At 42.4% G+C, this 20,064-nt stretch overlaps 2 protein-coding genes across 3 annotated transcripts in view; both read right to left on the bottom strand.

Moving 5' to 3' along the window:
• Positions 1-340: 340 nt before the first annotated feature.
• On the bottom strand, positions 341-15,921 carry LOC135377935 (BTB/POZ domain-containing protein 17-like). 2 transcript variants are annotated; one of them, XM_064610713.1, is made up of 5 exons: positions 15,256-15,921; positions 12,626-12,870; positions 10,701-10,874; positions 9,502-9,689; positions 341-2,956 (listed from the first exon to the last, which is right to left on the bottom strand). In XM_064610713.1, the coding sequence occupies exons 2-5, from the start codon at positions 12,824-12,826 to the stop codon at positions 2,173-2,175; spliced, it is 1,347 nt and encodes a 448-aa protein (XP_064466783.1). In that variant the 5' UTR covers positions 12,827-12,870; positions 15,256-15,921; the 3' UTR covers positions 341-2,172. The 2 variants fall into 2 exon arrangements, with proteins under 2 accessions (XP_064466783.1, XP_064466782.1); XM_064610712.1 differs by having other exon boundaries at positions 10,626-10,874; positions 15,256-15,919.
• A 1,614-nt stretch (positions 15,922-17,535) lies between these two features.
• The window catches only part of LOC135377934 (Fanconi anemia group A protein homolog), a 36,360-nt gene continuing 33,831 nt past the window's right edge, over positions 17,536-20,064 (bottom strand). Inside the window, exons 17-22 of the mRNA XM_064610711.1 lie at positions 19,905-19,949; positions 19,566-19,648; positions 19,056-19,116; positions 18,927-18,976; positions 18,494-18,556; positions 17,536-17,808 (exon numbers count right to left, since the gene is read on the bottom strand). Coding sequence (XP_064466781.1) covers positions 18,508-18,556; positions 18,927-18,976; positions 19,056-19,116; positions 19,566-19,648; positions 19,905-19,949 — 288 coding nt within the window. The 3' untranslated portion in view covers positions 17,536-17,808; positions 18,494-18,507. The remainder of the gene's footprint in view (positions 17,809-18,493; positions 18,557-18,926; positions 18,977-19,055; positions 19,117-19,565; positions 19,649-19,904; positions 19,950-20,064) is intronic.

Here is a 20,064-nt window from a genome sequence, read left to right as displayed (position 1 = left end):
GAAAACGACACTTTGTTTTGAATCGCAAATGACACATTTGAGCTTCATTTATTACTTATTACTACACCTATACCGGCCGCACTTTTCTACTTTTTGTCCCAGACGTGCATGATTGATCCTGTATGGACGTTCGCCCGCGCGCCATATCGCGCACTGGGCAACGCCTAGCGATTTGGGCGGACTCTGCACTGAGAAGAACGTCCGCCGGATGTACGTTGGGGACTGTGGACATTTGGATCTGTCATGTACATCCGACGGACGTTCGGTGTTGTTGGGGTCAGGTTTCTAGTTCTCTCCCTCTCCCCTCCCCAGTTACGCGCTTCGACAAAAACCGAGCGTCTAGGTTCTGAGCAATTTATTTCACACAACCAAATGGCGAAGGAACACGTGTTGTACCTGTTTTAATTTCTTTTCAGCGCATCTGGCAAGCATGATAAACCACTCGCAACACTTGCTTTGAAACTGACAGTCTGGTCCCAAACTAAAATTAACGAGCTGCTGTTGCATGATTTTTCATGGCATTTATTCACCATGTGAAATAGTTCAATACAATTAACACGTCATTATTTTTAAAGGGGTTGTGACAAGTTAGGATACTGGATAGGATACACAATTTCCGTTGGCTGCTACGGAGATAATGCACAAGATTTAAGACAAAATCATATGGGTAATAACAATCTCATGGTTATGGTAGGAGATTGAAGACATATATGCTTGATCAACCCTTGAATATGCATACTCTCTTTGGGATCTGCCAACTGAGCGAGACAAGAAAAAATTGGCAAAAACCGAGAACTGAGCTGCCCGCTTTGTTGTAGGGCTGTATAGGAGGGAATTCAGCACAATGTGTAGCTGCAATGCATTTTTTTAAAATGAGTTTGAAATTTTCATTCTAACACTGTAGCAGAAAAGGACATATTTATTGCCACCTTATTACACATTGCAGTACGTGGATCACAATTTTAAAATCTGCGAGATTTCATGCAATACAGACGTATTCAAAACATCTTCGTTAGAAGATAACTTGCAATTGGAACAGACTGCCTTCCAATACCACCAGTATTGTCTTTGTCTGATGTACTGAACTCCCCCTCCCCTACCCCCCACTGTGGGTAAATGAATAAACAGATAGATATAAAATGTGGTTCTTTGGATCAATGTGAATCTGCATCCCAGACTTTACAGCAAATGGAGTAATAGGCACAAAGAAAATTGGCATAGCGGAAGAGGTCACATGCTTACTAGAACCAATGGGACTAGGAATAGCTCTTGCTCTTCCGACGTTGTAGCTTGATGCGGACGCGTGTTCAAAAGTCTGTATCTCGCCAAATAAGACACATTAAAGAATTATTTCAGCCTCTACACTCTGGTGTGTAGTACAGTACGTGCATGATGCAATGAACCACATACATCAGTGTCACAGCCCCTTTAAGTGAATTGTTGCCTGCAGTCTGTCTCCTGTGATGGAATCATCAACAGCCTCCAGCTTTTACTATGTCTGGTATCAGGGAGCAGAGATAAAAAATGAAACAGAAGTTGCTAATTGTGTTCTAGCAATTTAAAAAATAGTCTTCAGTCACGTTTATCTCGATGCACACACCTGCAACATCCGCGTTAGTGTGCTTGGCAATGCTTGAGACTTTAAAACCAGAAGCAAATGTGCATATGTGGCTTATTTTTCTTGTTTTATCTGCAAAACTATGGGGCTTTCCTGAATGAAATTTTGCATGCACCATCCTCCCAGGCACCTGACAAAACTATCAGGTGGGTCCCAGACTGTCCAGAATGTTCTGGAAATGACTGTCAAATGATCAACCTCTTGAGCTGTGCTTCAGCAATTTTCTGAGCCATTGTGATGAGGTTCTTAATTTCCTGCTTGATCTTCATAGTGTATTCAGCACGTGGGGAAGGACACCTGGTGCAGGCACACCAGTCACACGTGCTCATAAATGCCATATGTCATGCCACAGGTATTAAAATTATATTACAAACACAGCAAAATTTAACAGCACTCCAAAGCAGGAGCTTATCTGCACTGTTCCCATTGAACATCTGTCAAATGCAACTGCAAACAGCAGGCGTTTTCTGATCTTATAGATCTCGATACAAGTATGCATAGCAACACTGAAGAGAACAGTGGTGTTCCAAGTGTGTTGGCGTACAAAATGTCACTTAGCATTCGCAGTCTAGAGGAGTGATAACAACATGAAGTTTCAACACATCTGCCTGTGGTCCTACAAGGAAAGGTGAAGATCCTCCTGGTGCATCATTCAGTTCACTGTAGGGCACCAGGTCATTGATGTTAAGCATACGGTCTTCTTCGGTGAACGTGTATTCTCGACGGACCACTGCACGCACGTGCTCCACATCATCCTGTTTTCCACTCACCAAAACACCAACAGCGACATGAGCACTCTCATGGACATCCTTAGAAGTCAACGAAAGCCGCACTGTCTTGGATGCTGATTCTGGTATCTCCAATGTCCCTTGCCAAGCGATTAAAAAAAATCTGCGAAACAGAACTCCTTTTGGATACACGTCGACTGTCCACTCGAGAGTTCGTCCCTGACGGGCCTCCGAGAAACTGCCCGGCGTGGTGAAAACTAAGGTGCGTACTCCATATGTACTTAACTTGGTATAATTCTCTATGGAAAGCGATGTTGACCACGTTTCAGCCATGTATATCCGAGGAGTGGTGAACTCTGGATTGCAGGAACTAAATTTTTCGGGGGCTGTCTTTGAATGAAATTCCATTGCAGCTGCCATGCGTGCCATGAAGAAGTCCTTGAAGCGAGCAATGAGAGGGTGCGTCAAAAGCCCAGCCAACTGCCGTGGACACAGCATGGGAAAACGCACGTGAGACATTACTTCAATGACGAGGGCACCAAAGGCGTCTCTCTGGTCACCGCTCTGGGATAGTTTCTGTTCTTGGGTTAGAAGCCAAGTCGCTATACAACTGCAAAGATTGCGTTTTGATAAGAAACAGGAATGACGTGAGAAAGAATTACCACAACTAAAGCAAGTATGAATAACTGTGCACCTAGTAATGCCCAGGAAAATAATTTTAGTAACGTTTTGTTTATGTTCATTTGCTCCCAGTGCTTCTATTCCAATATATCTTCAACTCTGTACACTAACATATATTCTACATTGTAGAACAAAGAAACAAAATGCAAGTAAGCTGGTGTAGGTTAGTTTTTGGTAGAGCCTGAAGTTTTAGGATTTAACCCGATTCTTCCTCGAATTTGCACCCCGAATTGAAGGTTGCCTCTTTAGGGTGAAGCCCGATTTTTGCCCAGCAAATTGCCCTTGCTGAGACATCTGTAGGAATGCACACCAACTTCTTTGGCAGCAAATGCAGTTACATCACCGTTTGTACCAAACCAGTACAGTTAGTTTGAGCAACTGAGCCCAATTTCTCCCAGAGTTTAGCATACTGGAAGTTTTTTCACCCGAATTCGCATGAATTCTTAGAGCACATGTTTATTTACCAGATTTTTACCTCCCAAATTTAGAAAAATATTTCCCAAAAACTTCAGGCTCTAGTTATTGGTAACATTTCCCTGAGTCTGGAGAGTTATGAACAAGGGACACACACATCTTGTCTGTTTGTGTTTGTCCTTTGTTCAAAACTCCCTGGACTCGAGGTAATGTTACCAACAACTTTTACATTGCACTAGCGCATGTTTTTTCCCACACATTTAGTTAGCTTTTCCATCACAGAAATTGCCACAGTAATCAGGCAAGAAGTACAATACCCAAAAAACCTTTATAACTTAAGACACACTCAGGAAAATGGCATAAGTGCTCATTTTGTGTGTTCTTTGCATGACCTGAATTGTCTCTTCCAAGACCACATGTCAGTAAGCAACCTGCTTATTTTAGCAACACTGCGATAATACTCCGCTGGATCTTATGAGCCATTTTCGTTTGTGTTTCAGGAAAGTTGCCTGGACATGATCAGCTATCATTTCCATACATGGTTTTGATTTCAGGAACGTCATTCAGGTGCTTATTTCATTAGGCAATGACAATGAAAGATGTGTACTCTCCCATAAAAAGGATCAAAAGACCCAATGGTTTCCCAAATCTCAATAAGTGCAATGTGAAAGTTGCATAATTCAGGGGAAAAAAAGTAGCTGAAAAGTAAATATCGCATCGTATATGATGCCATGCATTTTTAAAAGAGCGCAGTGAAACCGAAAAAAGTTTCAAAGCAATTTTGTGGGGAAATTGACACACAATGTGGCATCTGCTAATAACCAAAGGCTATAGAGTGAAACCAAATAATAATAGTACATACTGTAATTTGTGTAAAACGACGATAAAACCGGAGACACGGAACAAAAAAGATGACACGACACGTTCTCAGACACAGCAACCCATTTAATGACAGCCTACACTCTCAATAACCTCCTGATGGGTGGAAAGGGGGAAACAGAGGGAACACTAACGTAATTGCCTCGTGACTCACTCGTACTCAGCTAAGAGTCGCCCAAACGGGTCACATACCTTTTTCAATACAATGGTCTCTTGGAAAAGCGGGAAACAATTGTGACAAACTCTCAAGTGTTTGACCAATTCAGAATTTCCTGAAAGGCTGTCTGCATTTCTTTTATGCTCTAAGAGTCTAATGTTTAAGCATCTACCAGACTGTCCTACGTAGCAAAAACCACATGCAAAAGGTATATAATACACAACACCTACGGCGCACTCAACGAAGCAGGTCTTGTGAGAAATGCGGCAAACTGACTTATCAGAATGAAAGGGCGTTAAAGGGACGGTCTCGTACAGATCGAGCGATTCTGAAACTTAGCTGAAATTATATTCAAGAGTGCTACAGAAATACAGTCGCGAAGTTTCAACCAGAACAACGAAGTGGTTTTCGAGAAATTTGAAGGAATATGCCGTAACAGCAGACGACGGAAGTCGCAGCTGGATTCAACTCCCTCTCATGCAACGTAACATGTGACGTGGTTATGGTATTTATGGTGGCAGCTCGCCCATTGGGCGACCGAAGCGCAATGCACAATACAGTCGGAGGTGTATGTGCTTTGCGCTTGAAAGTTGTCACGCGCGACGTCGTAATGTCTGATAGCAAATTTAGCGATAGTGACGGGTCCCTGTCACAAAGCGGTGAAGATGAGCTCATCGCCGATCGATTGAAGAACCGGGGACGTCGATGAACCTTTAGCTACTGACCCTTTGCAACATCAAAGTGGTCAGCCAGTGAAAGTAGTGGATGATCGGGAATCGATTGACGCGGGTAAGACTCATCCATAAAAGCGCACTTTTTTGCGTATATATGTTCCGCTTGATCGTGACACCATTCTAAATTGTACAAACATTGCAGGTGTGTGTGTAGACACTGCTCGCCAATACCAGCATGTGTGTTGTGCGCACAATCCGGAACCTGTTTCGATCAGTCACGTACACATGGTGTTGTATTCTCCTGAAAGGTGTTGTAAGGTTTGTTTTTGTTGCACAGCTTTTTATATGCATATAAAAATGTGTGTTTCATGGTACGTTATGCAAAATTTCAGATTTGGTCAAATATGTATCAGAACTTGGATAGACTGCTGAAGAAAGCTGCTCTCTCTATCCATTCCCGCAAGCGGCAGAAGGTTGTCAACGTGATAAGTGAAGGCTTTCCATTCATATCATTACACCTGGAGCAAATGACAAAATCAAGGATAAGCTGATCTACTTCAACGTCTTCAATTACCCCTGGCCTATGAAAAAAAAAAGCCCTTTTCAGAACCATCCAACACATCTGCATCAAAGACCATGCTTCTGCATCGAATAAGCTCTTATCATCATGGATGATTATAGTATTTCATATCAAAAATACCTAGACGTGCATTACGAATATGCAAGATGGATCAGCCGTATTTTTGCTGATGTTATGACGGTGTGTTCATGAGCCCATGGCTCAGATTTTGATTGTGTCAGGGGTTGCACACTAAGATGTCCAGCACGTTGAATATAAAAGATTTGGAAATGTTTAAAAACTTTCAAAAATATCAAAAATACCTGGACGTACATGACAAATTTGTAAGATGGAACAGCGGTTTGCAACATGTTTACATGTCATCTGGCTTATTGTTGCTCATGTTACACCGGTGTGTTCATGAGCCCATACTGGCTCAGATTTTGATTGTGTCAGGGGTTGCACACTAAGATGCCCAGCACGTTGAATATGAAAGATGTGTTTAAAAAATATGAAAAATACCTAGACGTGCATGACAAATTTGTAAGATGGAACAGCAGTTTGCAACTTGTCTACATGTCGTCAGTCTTATTTTTGCTCATGTTACACCGGTGTGTTCATGAGCCCATACTGGCTCAGATTTTGATTGTGTCAGGGGTTGCACACTAAGATGCCCAGCACGTTGAATATGAAAGGTGTGTAAATGTTTAAAAAATATGAAAAATATCAAAAATACCTAGATGTCCATCACAAATTTGTGAGATGGAACAGCGGTTTGCAACATGTTTACATGTCGTCTGGCTTATTGTTGCTCATGTTACACTGGTGTGTTTGTGAGCCCATACTGGCTCACATTTTGATTCGATATCAGGGGTTGCACACTAAGATGTCCAGCACGTTGAATATAAAAGATTTGGAAATGTTTAAAAACTTTCAAAAATATCAAAAATACCTGGATGTACATGACAAATTTGTAAGATGGAACAGCGGTTTGCAACATGTTTACATGTCATCTGACTTATTGTTGCTCATGTTACACCGGTGTGTTCATGAGCCCATACTAGCTCAGATTTTGATTGTGTCAGGGGTTGCACACTAAGATGCCCAGCACGTTGAATATGAAAGATGTGTAAATGTTTAAAAAATATGAAAAATACCTAGACGTGCATGACAAATTTGTAACATGGAACAGCGGTTTGCAACTTGTCGACATGTCGTCAGTCTTATTTTTGCTAATGTTACACCGGTGTGTTCATGAGCCCATACTGGCTCACATTTTGATTCGATATCAGGGGTTGCACACTAAGATGTCCAGCACATTGAATATAAAAGATTTGGAAATGTTTAAAAACTTTCAAAAATATGAAAAATACCTGGACGTACATGACAAATTTGTAAGATGGAACAGCGGTTTGCAACATGTTTACATGTCGTCTGGCTTATTGTTGCTCATGTTACACCGGTGTGTTCATGAGCCGATATTGGCTCACATTTTGATTCGATATCAGGGGTTGCACACTAAGATGTCTAGCACGTTGAATATAAAAGATTTGGAAATGTTTAGAAACTTTCAAAAATATCAAAAATACCTAGACGTCCATGACAAATTTGTAAGATGGAACAGCGGTTTGCAACATGTTTACATGTCGTCTGGCTTATTGTTGCTCATGTTACACCGGTGTGTTCATGAGCCCATACTGGCTCAGATTTTGATTGTGTCAGGGGTTGCACACTAAGATGTCCAGCACGTTGAATATGAAAGGTGTGTAAATGTTTAAAAAATATGAAAAATACCTAGACGTGCATGACAAATTTGTAACATGGAACAGCGGTTTGCAACTTGTCGACATGTCGTCAGTCTTATTTTTGCTAATGTTACACCGGTGTGTTCATGAGCCCATACTGGCTCACATTTTGATTGTGTCAGGGGTTGCACACTAAGATGTCTAGCACGTTGAATATAAAAGATTTGGAAATGTTTAGAAACTTTCAAAAATATCAAAAATACCTAGACGTCCATGACAAATTTGTAAGATGGAACAGCGGTTTGCAACTTGTCGACATGTCGTCAGTCTTATTTTTGCTCATGTTACACCGGTGTGTTCATGAGCCCATACTGGCTCACATTTTGATTTGATATCAGGGGTTGCAGACTAACATGTCCAGCACATTGAGTATAAAGTTTGCGGAAGTTGAGTGTTTATGTAGTCATCTTTTATTGTCCCTTATTGTAATGTACATCCACAGGACTGACCAATTGTGTTAAAATTGGGTTGTTGGTATCGGGTAGTCATAATGTTGTTCAAGCAGCAAGCTCTGAGCAACCTGTCGTCCTGTCCTGTCAACAAGGTTGTCTTGTCTTTTGTTGCTTGAACATCATATAATCACAATACTGATTTGTGGATATAACTTACATATTTATATTATGCAATACTTTTCTCACATCAGCAATGTGCAGGGAAAAATTAAATAGAGCTGTGAAGCCTGCGAATTGGAGTTGTTATATTTGTGACCCATTAATAGGTGTTGATTCTGGCACAGGAAGGAGTGCCACTCTCATCAGTTAGTGTCAGCTACCAGCTATCCAGTTCTTTGGACACCGTTGCCGCTAACAGTTGACTGCGTGACGGCCGACATCTTTTAGTTCGAGCTGCGTCCGGCGCCGTCCCATACATATCGTGCCCGCAGAACGTCTCTTACCTCATATGCATCGTGAACGAAACGTGCGGAGTACACGCACGCGCGTGTGACAATCAGACCTTTTGTTGAAGATGTTTCGAGTGTGTGACTCCCAACAGGTGCTTTTTTATATCCACTTTCGTCACATTGTCGTCGACAAAAGAGTTGTTATACACCCGGGTTACGTTTTCACCACTTCCATACGGAATATTCTTTTCGCAGGTAAGACGAACTAGAAGTGCTCAAAATACCGAACGATACGAGACAAGTTAGTAAATAAGCGTCAACTGCCTTTATTAGGTGGAGTCATCCACGTAAACTGCCGCTCGAAATGAAGATGCGAGACGTATTGACATTGTTGTTCGGCCACATTTTACAATACACGTCTTTCGTTTGACCAGACCACATGCAGCAAATTTATTGCCGTCGCCGTGATCCTCGAGCACCTTTTGGAAGTCGTCTGCTCTCACCGCTGCAAGAAGGCGCGAGAGCAGACGATTTGTTCATCCAATAAGCGGCCTGCCATCGTAGCGGATATCGCTGTTGCCAACAGAAATCGCAATGTGCTGGCGCTGTTCTTATCAACTTAATTCGTTTATTTAATAACCGTGGCGATTCTGGACGAGCGAATTCACAGTATTACGTTTTCAGATATGAGGAATCGAATGGTACGCTTTGTGGATAGGCCAGGGTGTACGAGACCGTCCCTTTAAAGAGCTTAAACACGCAACATTTGAAGAAAAAAAAAAACTTGAACGTTGAACCTCTTTGCAGCGGCTAGGATGTTATGAGACACAGCATGAAAATATGGAATGCAAACTCGTGCAGAAGGCTGCTCCGAACGATAAGGTTTTACATCACTTATGCCCAGAAAACACTCTAGTAACTTTGACTGCAACAAAGCTGGACTAAACCCCGCTTTTGTTAAGTAATTTGTGTGCATGTTAGTTACATACAAGTTGTGCATTCTCCCTTACTCTATTTATTTCCTCAATATTTTAATTTCTCCATTAAAATGTACAATTTCCTAGATTGTTGTAGCTCCAGTTTTGTAAGACAAGAAAAGTCAATGGCAAAAAAGGATTTAGAATGGTTGAAGAAACAGGCCTTACTGAAAGAGCTGCAGTTCATTCCTGACCACAAGGTCCGATCGTCGCAGAAAGGAAATCAGCACATCTACTTCTAAGCTACCAAAGTCTTCCATGCTGGCCACCAGCTCAAAGTTCCAAGTGATAAAATCACTGCAGACAGTGTGCACTGCTGCATGGCCACAGTTCAGCGTATACTGCAACCATGAAACCTGGCAGTAATAAACAAATATTTTAATCAGTTGTAATCTAAATTCAAGGACATTTAAAGGATTTAAGTATCAGTTTAGACCTGCTCCCACTGCAGCACCAGATGTGCACATGTGAGTCTACCAGCAAGCTTTTATGCACACACAAGAGGAGTTAATCAATCATATTTGACTTCTGACCTCGTTGGATTAGTACACCACCTCTTTTTCTTTAGATTGGGTGGGGTTGGTGAAGGTGACACACGTAAGACAAAAAGCTACAGAGATTGATGAGGCAATGAAGTAGTTAACTACAGTGCCCACCATTTACCGCTATAAAAGCCTGCATAAATAAGCCCAGAAAAGCAAGAGTGGTGGCGAAGGTTTTCACTACCTGCAACAATTACTCAATCCAGATGGAGCATTATGTTGTCGACATATAGAGCTCTGATGGACATTCAATCCTGGTAAATTTCAAAACGACTGAGCACTGCAGTGCAAAGCTATGATGCAAAACGTACAAATCCTGCGTTTAAAACAATCAAAATGGCGGTGTCAGGAACGGCTGTTGAAACACTGCTCTCCAGACGTCGTCGTGACACACAATGCTCAAGGGCCTGGGATCACAGTGAGCTGTTCTGCAATAGCAGCCACTTCAGCGTTCTGTATCTGGAGTAGTGTTTCAACTTCTCTTCGCAACACCACCTTTTCGATTGTTCTGAATACAGGATTCATACATTTTGCATTATAACATTGCACTATGATGCCCGATCGCTTTGAAATCCATTGCATCAACCATGAATCAGTGCCCACTATACTACATGACCTGTTTAAAGTCGCACGATGCCTGTTCAATTATTTCAGTAGACAAGTTATCTGCTTGTGCACCGATCACTCTCAGCAATAGGACACATATCATTTTCAAACACTAGCTCCTTATATGAGCAAAACACAACGTACAAGTTGATTGTGTCGTGTGGCAGACACTATGTGCCGGCTCATGTAGGCAACGCAGAGGCGCACAAGGTCACGCACATTGTACTTGTCGGCCAAGGTGACCAGAGGTAGAACACGCAGATGGTCCACACGCAAGCGGCCAGTGTATAAATAGCGCAGAAAGTCTTCAAACACCCCTTCACAAGGGGGCTCTTCTTTCAACTGGATCAGTGTCTCCTGGCTTGAGCTCCATCGAGGGTTCATCAGCATTACCTAGTAAAAGAATGACAGCCAGTCAGCTATGTAATGCAGCTTGACTCTAGACAGTGAGAAAGCAGCAGACGATTAAGCACAATGAAAATTTAGTAGTACCAGGGTTCACAAGTCGAAATAATAAGAAATGGGGAGTATCACAAAAGTAGTAGTTCAATGTTAAAAAGCTACATTCAAGGCAAGGCATATTGCATTTTCAGCATGTAAGAGCTCCCAAAGCTAACGTGAAACACACAGTGCCACGTTTTAAATGTAAAGTGCTATCCTATAGCCTCTCCTTCGATAACAGGATTGGATTTGAAACCAACTGATTTTTGTTTACAAATGCCTTCCACCGTGATCCTGACATAATCATGCTCATTTTCTAGGCCAATGTACATGTTCATGAATACTCACGTGGGTATACCCACAGCAATTGACCCATAGTTCAGCTTCAGAGCTATGTTGTTGACAAAATGGTAGCAATAAGCTTGACAAAAAATTAGTGATCCACTGATCCTGTTTACATATTTATTATTTTGTCCTCTTTTTGTTCACAGTCAGTCACAGACATCACTGAGATGCTTGAGTATATGTTGTTTATGTGTAGGGCCTGACATTTTAGGGTTATACCCAATTATGCCTGATATTTATATACTGGCCCGATATACTGGCTTCACTCTACCGGGCTTTTCATGAAAATCCCTCAGCTGAATAACTTGGAAACAGCTGAGGCTATCCAAGAGCTTCTCTTTCGGTGAACATTCTTGAGACATTGGCCATAGGCTGACCAGTGAGAGGCTCATTTGCATACGCTCATTAATGAAATAGAAATCCTGACTCTTAAATTTTACTTTAGATGCTTTCGGCACCTGTGCCACGGCGATCAGGACCTTGAGTGGAAAATATTCAAGGAAAAACCCGCTTCGACACTTAGTGATTTTTGCAAGTAATTGACTAGTTTCGGTTCACATACTCTAGGCGCGGAGTAGCGCAGCAATGCACTCTTTCGCTCAGCTATCAGGCTTTCAATTGTGTGTTCATCCACCTTGTTCCCACACAGGAGTGATGGAAGATAAGGAAGAGCTGCAAGGCACACTTAGGTATTCCTGCCCATTCTCTACCCGACCGGTACAGAGTGGTCACAGTTGGGGTGGTGAGATATTGTGTTTTTATTGTAACGATGAATGCACAGTGAATGCTATGTACCAGTCAGGTAGAGGAGGAATACTGAAGCGTCTCTTGTGGCTGTTCCTTACTTTCCATTACCCCCCTTTGCGAACGAGGCAAATGAACACGCAGTTGAGAGCCGGATAGATGAGCAAAAGAGTGCATCACTGCGCCACTCCGCACCAGATATATGGAAAGAAAAACCAATTCATTACTCTAAAAAATAACTAAGTGTCGACGCTGATTGTTTTTGGGGATATTTTTTGCTTTTTTGATTATCACAGCACAGGTGACGAAATCATCCTAAGTATAATTTAAAGGTTAGGATTTTTATTTAATAATGAACTTATGCAAATGAGCCACTCATTGGTCAGTTCACGTTTCCGAAATTATCCAGCGTGATGGCAATCCATCAGTTCCTGAATTGACTAACTAGGAAATGCACAAGATGGAGAGCTGGTCCTATCGCATCACCACTTCCCATGCTATTTTCTTGCACAGTTAATACAACGCCTGTCTAGGCAAACCACCTTGTTGGTTCTTTCCACGCTCATCTGTACCATTCCAAATATTCTCTTGTCGCTCAGGTGTGCATCGCTTACCTGAAAGACATCACTGGAGGCACAGAGAATCAACCTGTGAGCTGCATACTGCTTGCCACCCACTTCAAGGGTTATGTCGCTTAGTAAACGCTCTGCATAAAGACCAGCTATCTTTTCTAGTACTGTGGAAAAGTTGTCAATTTGCTGTTCATGCTCAGAGTTGCACAAGCTGTGATCTTCCATCTTCGCCCCTTCAGCCATGAGCAGCTTACTAAAGCATAGCTTAGCAAGATTAGAAGCAATACCTGGAACAGAAAGTGCGAACATCAGGCCAGAAATTTGTATTTGCAGACTTTTTTGTTTAGTATTGGTAGTACCTATCTCATAGCTCTCATTTCTCAAGGAGGTACTGTATCACTCTGTGAAGGACGACAAGTTAAACATTTTCCTCGCCGCAGGGAGCACTGTGGCAGCCCATTTTCCCGTCGCATTTAAGGGTAAGGGGGAAAGCGCACTTCTGGTAGCGCGACAGAAATGACCACCAAATTTGCCTTTATTTCCAGGGCCATTTCCTCGCGTTATATTCGCTCGATCTCTTTTCTGAAGACGACAACGGCGTCAGCACCCCAAAAGGATCAGGTGATGTCATGTCTTTGGATTTCTATCTCTCATAATTAAAAAATTCATTAGTCAAAATTAATCAGGACAAGGTCCCAGGAGGTTGTTAGGAGGGTTCTGAGGTTCCGTACGAGAGGGGGATGTCAACCTATCTGTTGGCCTTTCTGGCATGTATTTTGAGGGGTATTACAAGACTTTTGGGGGAAGGGGTATTAGGTGTGTGTGTGTATGTGTGTGTGTGTGTATGTATAAGAGGAGGGTCTGCTAAGAAATATCCTGCACTAAATTGCCCAAACGATATCAAATGCTGTTGGAGAAAGGTAAGGCCCAGATGTATATATTGCCGCCCCATCAATGTGTGCGTATGCACAGGTGATGCTGCATATTAATCCCTCACTCTGACCTGCTTGAATGCAACAAGCTATGTTTATGAATGAAGCTCATATTCATAACCTTGATCGACTAATACAGGGATTTCCCTACACCCCCTAAAATTGTCCAATACAGCTCGGCCACCAATACATATACGCCCCCTCCCTCTTTCCCAAGGTCGATCTCTGGGGAAATTACTGGACTACGATGGATTCAGCGGCCAACTAGGAGCATACCTTAAAGCAAGAGAAAGATACCTTTCAAGGCATGTAGCAAGCAAAATTTTCCATGCTGTAACACATTGTTAAATGACATACGCTCACATATGCATTGCACCTTAAGCTATGTAGTGATATATCATTCTGAACTTAGAGATTGTCAAGGGGGAAAAAAAATCTTTCAAACAATAGTGAATGGGTATCTGCATCATTAGAGGGTTGGGGGAAAGAAAACCTGAACAGAAGTCATGCATTAACTGAGGCTATAGTTATTGCCATAAGGGAAATGCCACCTGAGATGTCGCAAATCCTGTGCAAGTTCAAACCCAGCAATCATTTCGAATAATACAACATTCAAAGTCAGGTTCAACTTATTACTATTCATACTGACGTAAGCACTTGGTCAATTCTCGAATATTATATCTATGAAGCACCAGAACAGTTCAGGTTCACCACTGCAGGCCTCAGAGTGATCAGTACAGCGTGGATTTTCATGCAGATGCGTGTTTTTTTCTTGATATGATTTCGTATGTGGACGATGAAAAAACACTTTTGATCTTGGCTTGGAGTCAATCAGAAGGGTTCTATGGTGCATATAAAGGCATGTTTTGCACATTCTGGCATATCGCATGAAAGTACATGAAAAGTGCATATTTCAACATATTTTCAGGTGCAAGAGCTTACTTCTCCGTTTTTCAGGGATGATTTTGCTGGTTTCGGGACAGCGTTGAGTCGTCTTTCGCGAAAATTCTGATCGGAATAGAATATCTTCTATGCTTCGAAGATTTTCAGCGCACAATTGCATGCATATTTCGGGAGTTTTTAGTGCATATTTATCCATGCTCTAGTGATCAGTAATTATACTTTTTGTGTTGGTGGCATGCAACAATTAAATTCTGTACTACTCAGCTACATTCTATGACTGATGTGAGCAGGGAGCGAATGCTCAACATCACAACACTTGACCTGTAAGAATACAAACTTAATGCTGAATGTAGTTATCAATATATAGCCAAAAGGAGATAGCGACATGCAAAATATCCACACACAGCACTTTTGAAGGTTCCACAAACATTTCAAGTTATTTGGGAACCACCATTTGCACTGAACTGGAAGTTCACTACATGTTCATAGCTACTGTAAACTGTCAGACACTGACTTTGGTTCCACATCCAAACATAACAGGTGATGTGCAGACTCTCGCGATCTACCAGTACTGATAACATGATCGAGGTACTGATTCCCAACTACAGCTCTCTCGTATACTCTCATGTATACGTCACCGCTTTAAACAGATATATGCATCTAGACAACATATTTGACAAGTAATACAAAGACAGTAATTCGTGCGCCAACGTCGACACCAATATTCCAAGAGCTTTGTGATAGCAGCGCTGCGATAGGTATAAGAGTTTGGCAAGCACTACGTCGCCTGATTGATCAAGGGCAGGAAGCTCGTTAATATGTATTGATGATACAAACCTGCAGGCGATGAGTAAATTAGCACCAACAGAAAGTCACATCGCCAACACGTCGTAGCCGGACAGTAGGATGTCGGGTCACACACATATGTGCACAGGTTCAGCGCGTTAAGCTAAATTAATTTGGGATAATTTTCACTGCTATACGACTCTGGAGCCGTGGTTTGCAGCAGGTACCGATCGCAGAGAGCACAGATTGCAACAAGCCAGCGCCCACTGCACCACGCAACACAGCACGGTAGCATCAACTGGCAGATTGGCAACAACGATGATGATGGTGAAGCGACCCTGGTGACCCCTTTGGAGCGGGTCAGTCAAAACTGGTCGGAACCATATAGTCGGAACTCAAGTCTCAGAATGCAACAAGTACACTCGCAACCGCGAGACGGCACCAAAATCAGCTTGACATGCCGAAGGCCAACGGCCAACCATTGCACAGAAGATACAACAACCACTGTTGCATTGTGGAAAACGCGGGGCGTACACTTCTGCAACAACTAGCGCATACTATCACAAAAAAGCGTACGCCTGCCGTTTTCAACAAGTCAGAGGAGAGAAAGATATGTCATTGGCATAGCGATTGTTGGCGAGTGCTGGGATCATGCACACCACGTACCCATCACCCAAATGCCCAGAACCAATGTATTTCCGCGTCCAATAATTCGGACCCGAGGTCGAGCCGAGCGCCCGATATTTCGTATTGTTGACATGACGCATGCGCATAAGCGTGTGCGGGAAGGCGGATCCCATTTGCGCGCGAACGAAACCGCGAACCGAACACTCCGCTTCAGAACTCTTGCAAGAGCTTATCCCTCAATGTGCGTGTCTTCGACTACGTGCTTTGAGTATCAGAAATATCGGAAATGATGCATCCAGGATTCATTACATGATTGATTGCAAAAATTCGTCCCCCCAGATTCAAACCGGTTCAGCAGCTGCTCAGAGACTGTCATGCGCGATCCCTTCTGGTCACAAGTGAGGTATTTGGGAACCCATCTTCCAGACCTTGCAGAGCAGCCAGTGCTCGTGAATGATTGTCTCCACACTGGCGACACTAATATTACACTAGGCTGCAATGTCCCGAACTGTTACTCGCCAATTCTCGAGGATGGCTTGCTCAAAGCCTGCAATGTTCACTGGTGTGACTGCAGTCGGACGAACATGTCCATGTGATTCATTCGTCACCATATCCCGTCCTTCGCTAAACTGTCTACATCGTACACTCTTCTCCTTGACATCATTTGTTCCCCATACTGTGCCTGTAATCTTTGCAAAATCTCAGTTTGACATTCTCCCTCACAAGGAACTTGATTATGCATCGCTGTTCCACAGCTACAGACACACTGCTCGCCGCCATGATAGCCGAGTCTGCTGCACATGTCGCTGACCCTAGAAGTATTGTACTTCGTCCTCCGAAAGTTTTATTCACTGACATTTACTCACTGTTTGTTCTCGAGCAAAAGCCTCCTTCAACCTTGAATGACCCTTGTACATACATGAGGAACCATAATTTTGTCATGCAGCATATAGGTAAGTACCGTAATTTCACGCATATAAGCCGCACCGCCGGTAAGTCGCAGGACCAGTTTTTAGGACTATTTTGAAAATTTTCCAGCAGATAAGCCGCGGGCAATACAACGTGACTGATTTGTGAGGTAAACCAGTGATGCAGATACAAAATCAACAGTGACTTTAATGCAGTGAAAATGAATATCACTTATTCGACAGAAGGGAGGCTAACATCAGAAATATTACAGAGCGGCTCACTAAGGCATTTTCTGAAAGCTGTGTCAATAACTTCCATCGAGATGTTCCTCCAGTATGCGTCCACCCACTGGACCACTTGGGCGTGCGTAACTCGGCGGCTACGACATGAATCACTGAACCAGATCACTTCTAGAAGACATAAATCAGTCACCCCTTTCGTTAAGCTGTATGGGGAAAGGTACCAGGAAGATCAGTCTGCTGGAATGTGGACGCACCCCTGTTGTTCGTGCATTGGCAGGGTGGTGCTGTTCTGGTAAACGTAAGACGCTGTCGGCCCTTTCGTTAAAAAACGGGTATGGCGAAAATACAAGGGGAAAATAGTCATCAAATAAGCTGCAGAGCGCCCGTGAAAAAAGAAAAACTCGCATAAGCCGTGGCTAATACGTGTGAAATTACGGTAAAATAAAAATATTGCTAATTCAAACTCTCGACAATTCAAACAAAAATCTGTAGTCCCTCGGGGTTTGAATTAACGAGAGCCTACTGTACTTTTTAGAGTGGCAAAACCAAGAACTCGAACAAAACCAGTTTTATTCCAAGTCATTTTCTTATTTTTTGCATTTCTCATACAGAGACCCTGCACACGATGTAGCTGGGGATAACCAAGCACTCAGATAGCTTTGGTCCACACAACAATGCTCTACATTTATAAGCATAACAGCATTTGCTACAAAAGGCAGTGTACTGCTTCAGAATGAGTTCCAGGTGGGCTTTGACAGCTTCACATGTTGGCAACTGAAGAGATTCATAAAATATGTTGATGTAGCCCTGAAGCTTGACCAGACAACTGCAAAAATGATGCAGCATGGATAAGGATGATTAACAGACAGCGTAATGACTTGAACCAAAGCACTTGAGATTACGAACAGGAATGTGACTGCGATGGTTCAGGATAATAAGAAAGGGATTTGTCTTGCTAAGAATAGTTTCTAAATTGTGTAGGCCATTAAAAAATCAGTGCTTGTCACTGGAGTCATGCCCCACTTTCCTTACACACCAAACTTTATAGCCTTGACATTTGCACACATGTATTCTAACTGTACAGTACACATCTTAACTCCCAATCACTTCCTTAGCTTGTGATGTGACAAAGGTTTTATAGCTTCTATGTGTAACCTTGCTATTTATCCTCTTTCTGCTCATGACAGCAAATAGACATTTTGTAACAAACCAGAAAAGTCGCTTGCTCTATGTTGCAACTAAAATGCATAAGCACAAAGACCTGTGACCTGCAGAAACACGAGCCATTACTAGATGATAGATTGGATAGGTCTCCCACACTGTCAGTTTACAAGAAGGAGTATCCCAGATCCTCAAAAAAGAAAACAACCCTAGCTTGGGCAGCCGAAGTTCAGGCTGTTTTCTTGGATCTCATCCACCAGTTTGCCTGCATCTATGCCATTTTATCTCAAATCCTCCTATAATATAATTTGCAATTTGATTTCAATGAAAATTTGCAAACTGGAACTTACTGCTGCCATGTTGTTCAGGTTAAATTAAACTTCTTTAACAGATGCCCAGGTATTTTTCCCAGCCTAAAGATAAAAACATCACATTATGAGCAACAGTAGTAAAGCATACTTTTGTCTGTTATATATGGGGGGAGGTGATTTGCCCCCCCCCCCCAAAAAAAAAACATTAGTTTGTACATTGGATTTCCCGCTCTCTCCTCCCCACTATGTGCTCCGACAAAGAACCCCCCCCCGCCTCCCAACAGAGGGTCTGGATCCGCCCCTGATCTCAGCTAGGCTTAGAACTTACTAAACAATCCTTTGTACATTGTTAATCGTATTAAAATATGTGTGCAATAGAAACATTGAACGATGGTTGACACATGCCTCATGAAAGGAACTCTCATATAGAAATGTTGCACAGAATGCAATACTTTAGTCAGAAGTAACTCACCTGCGCAGTTCTGATACTAGCTTAGCATATGTTGTACTGTGGTCTGGAAACTAACAAACAGAAGCTTTGCAATGCTGTCATATGCACATCTGCATGAATGGGATACAGTGTTTGGTTTAGCATACTTACATTTTTACAGTCCAGGAATGTGGGAAGAAACTGCTGTACATAATATGGCTTCTTGAATATACTAGAAGTGAAACAATTATTTTATGCCTTGCAGTATAGCTGGCGGTACAATAAGAAATAATAACTATACTCAGAAGTGAATACAACTTAGTAGTGTTTAGCAACGTAGAGTCTGCACATGTTCGAGACTTTTCAATGTTGTATACCCTGGGGAGGGGGGGTCTTGATGTCCCAAACCCGTTCCCCCTCAAGTAGCATGCTGTCCTAGACCAGACCTCCCTCAAGGAAAATCCTGAATCTTGCTCTAGCCAAAGTTTCATGCATACTCTGCACTGCCCAGCATCATCTTAGAATCACTGCCTTTTCCATCCACTCCAAAAGTCACATGTACATTTATATTCAGATCCTCATTTTCGCGAACAAGAATGTTTTACCACTGTAACTTGCAACTGTGGCAACATTTTCTCGTGAGCTCTACATCTCAAATCATTTCAAATGAGTTTCAATTACCTCATTTCTATTATGGTTCTGGGAACTTTTCCTGTTGATCCGTATGCATCCAAAACTTTCACAATGTCCGCTTTAATGCTCTCCTGCAGAGTAGATTCAATGTTACGCTACAGGTTACTGCATACTATTTTATGTTATTGTGGCGTGACAAAGCATAACAGATAGAGCCAACATCTACTCTGCACACAAGGAAGTACACTGTTCGACATCGCATTTATGTGCTTCTTGTGAGCAATTTATGACTCCAATTGACATCCCTAGGCCAAGGTTTCTCACAACACTCGCAGGCATGTAGATGTGTGCCCTGGCAACAAACCCCTATGCCTTGTCGTCACTTACAAAACGTTCATCCTTATTCATCGTGGCACAGTGGTGTGTGGGATCCTACAGTCAGAACAAATACTCATTAAGAACTAAGCACATTCACAGCACAGGCAGAACAAGCAGTTGCAAATTAACAGAATAATCAACAGCTATTGTGACATACAATCACGTCTCG

This window comes from Ornithodoros turicata, chromosome 1, assembly GCF_037126465.1.
Source record: "Ornithodoros turicata isolate Travis chromosome 1, ASM3712646v1, whole genome shotgun sequence".
NCBI classification, from domain to species: domain Eukaryota; kingdom Metazoa; phylum Arthropoda; class Arachnida; order Ixodida; family Argasidae; genus Ornithodoros; species Ornithodoros turicata.
Note: the sequence above shows the minus strand (reverse complement) of the source record. Positions and strands in the feature narration are given on the sequence as shown.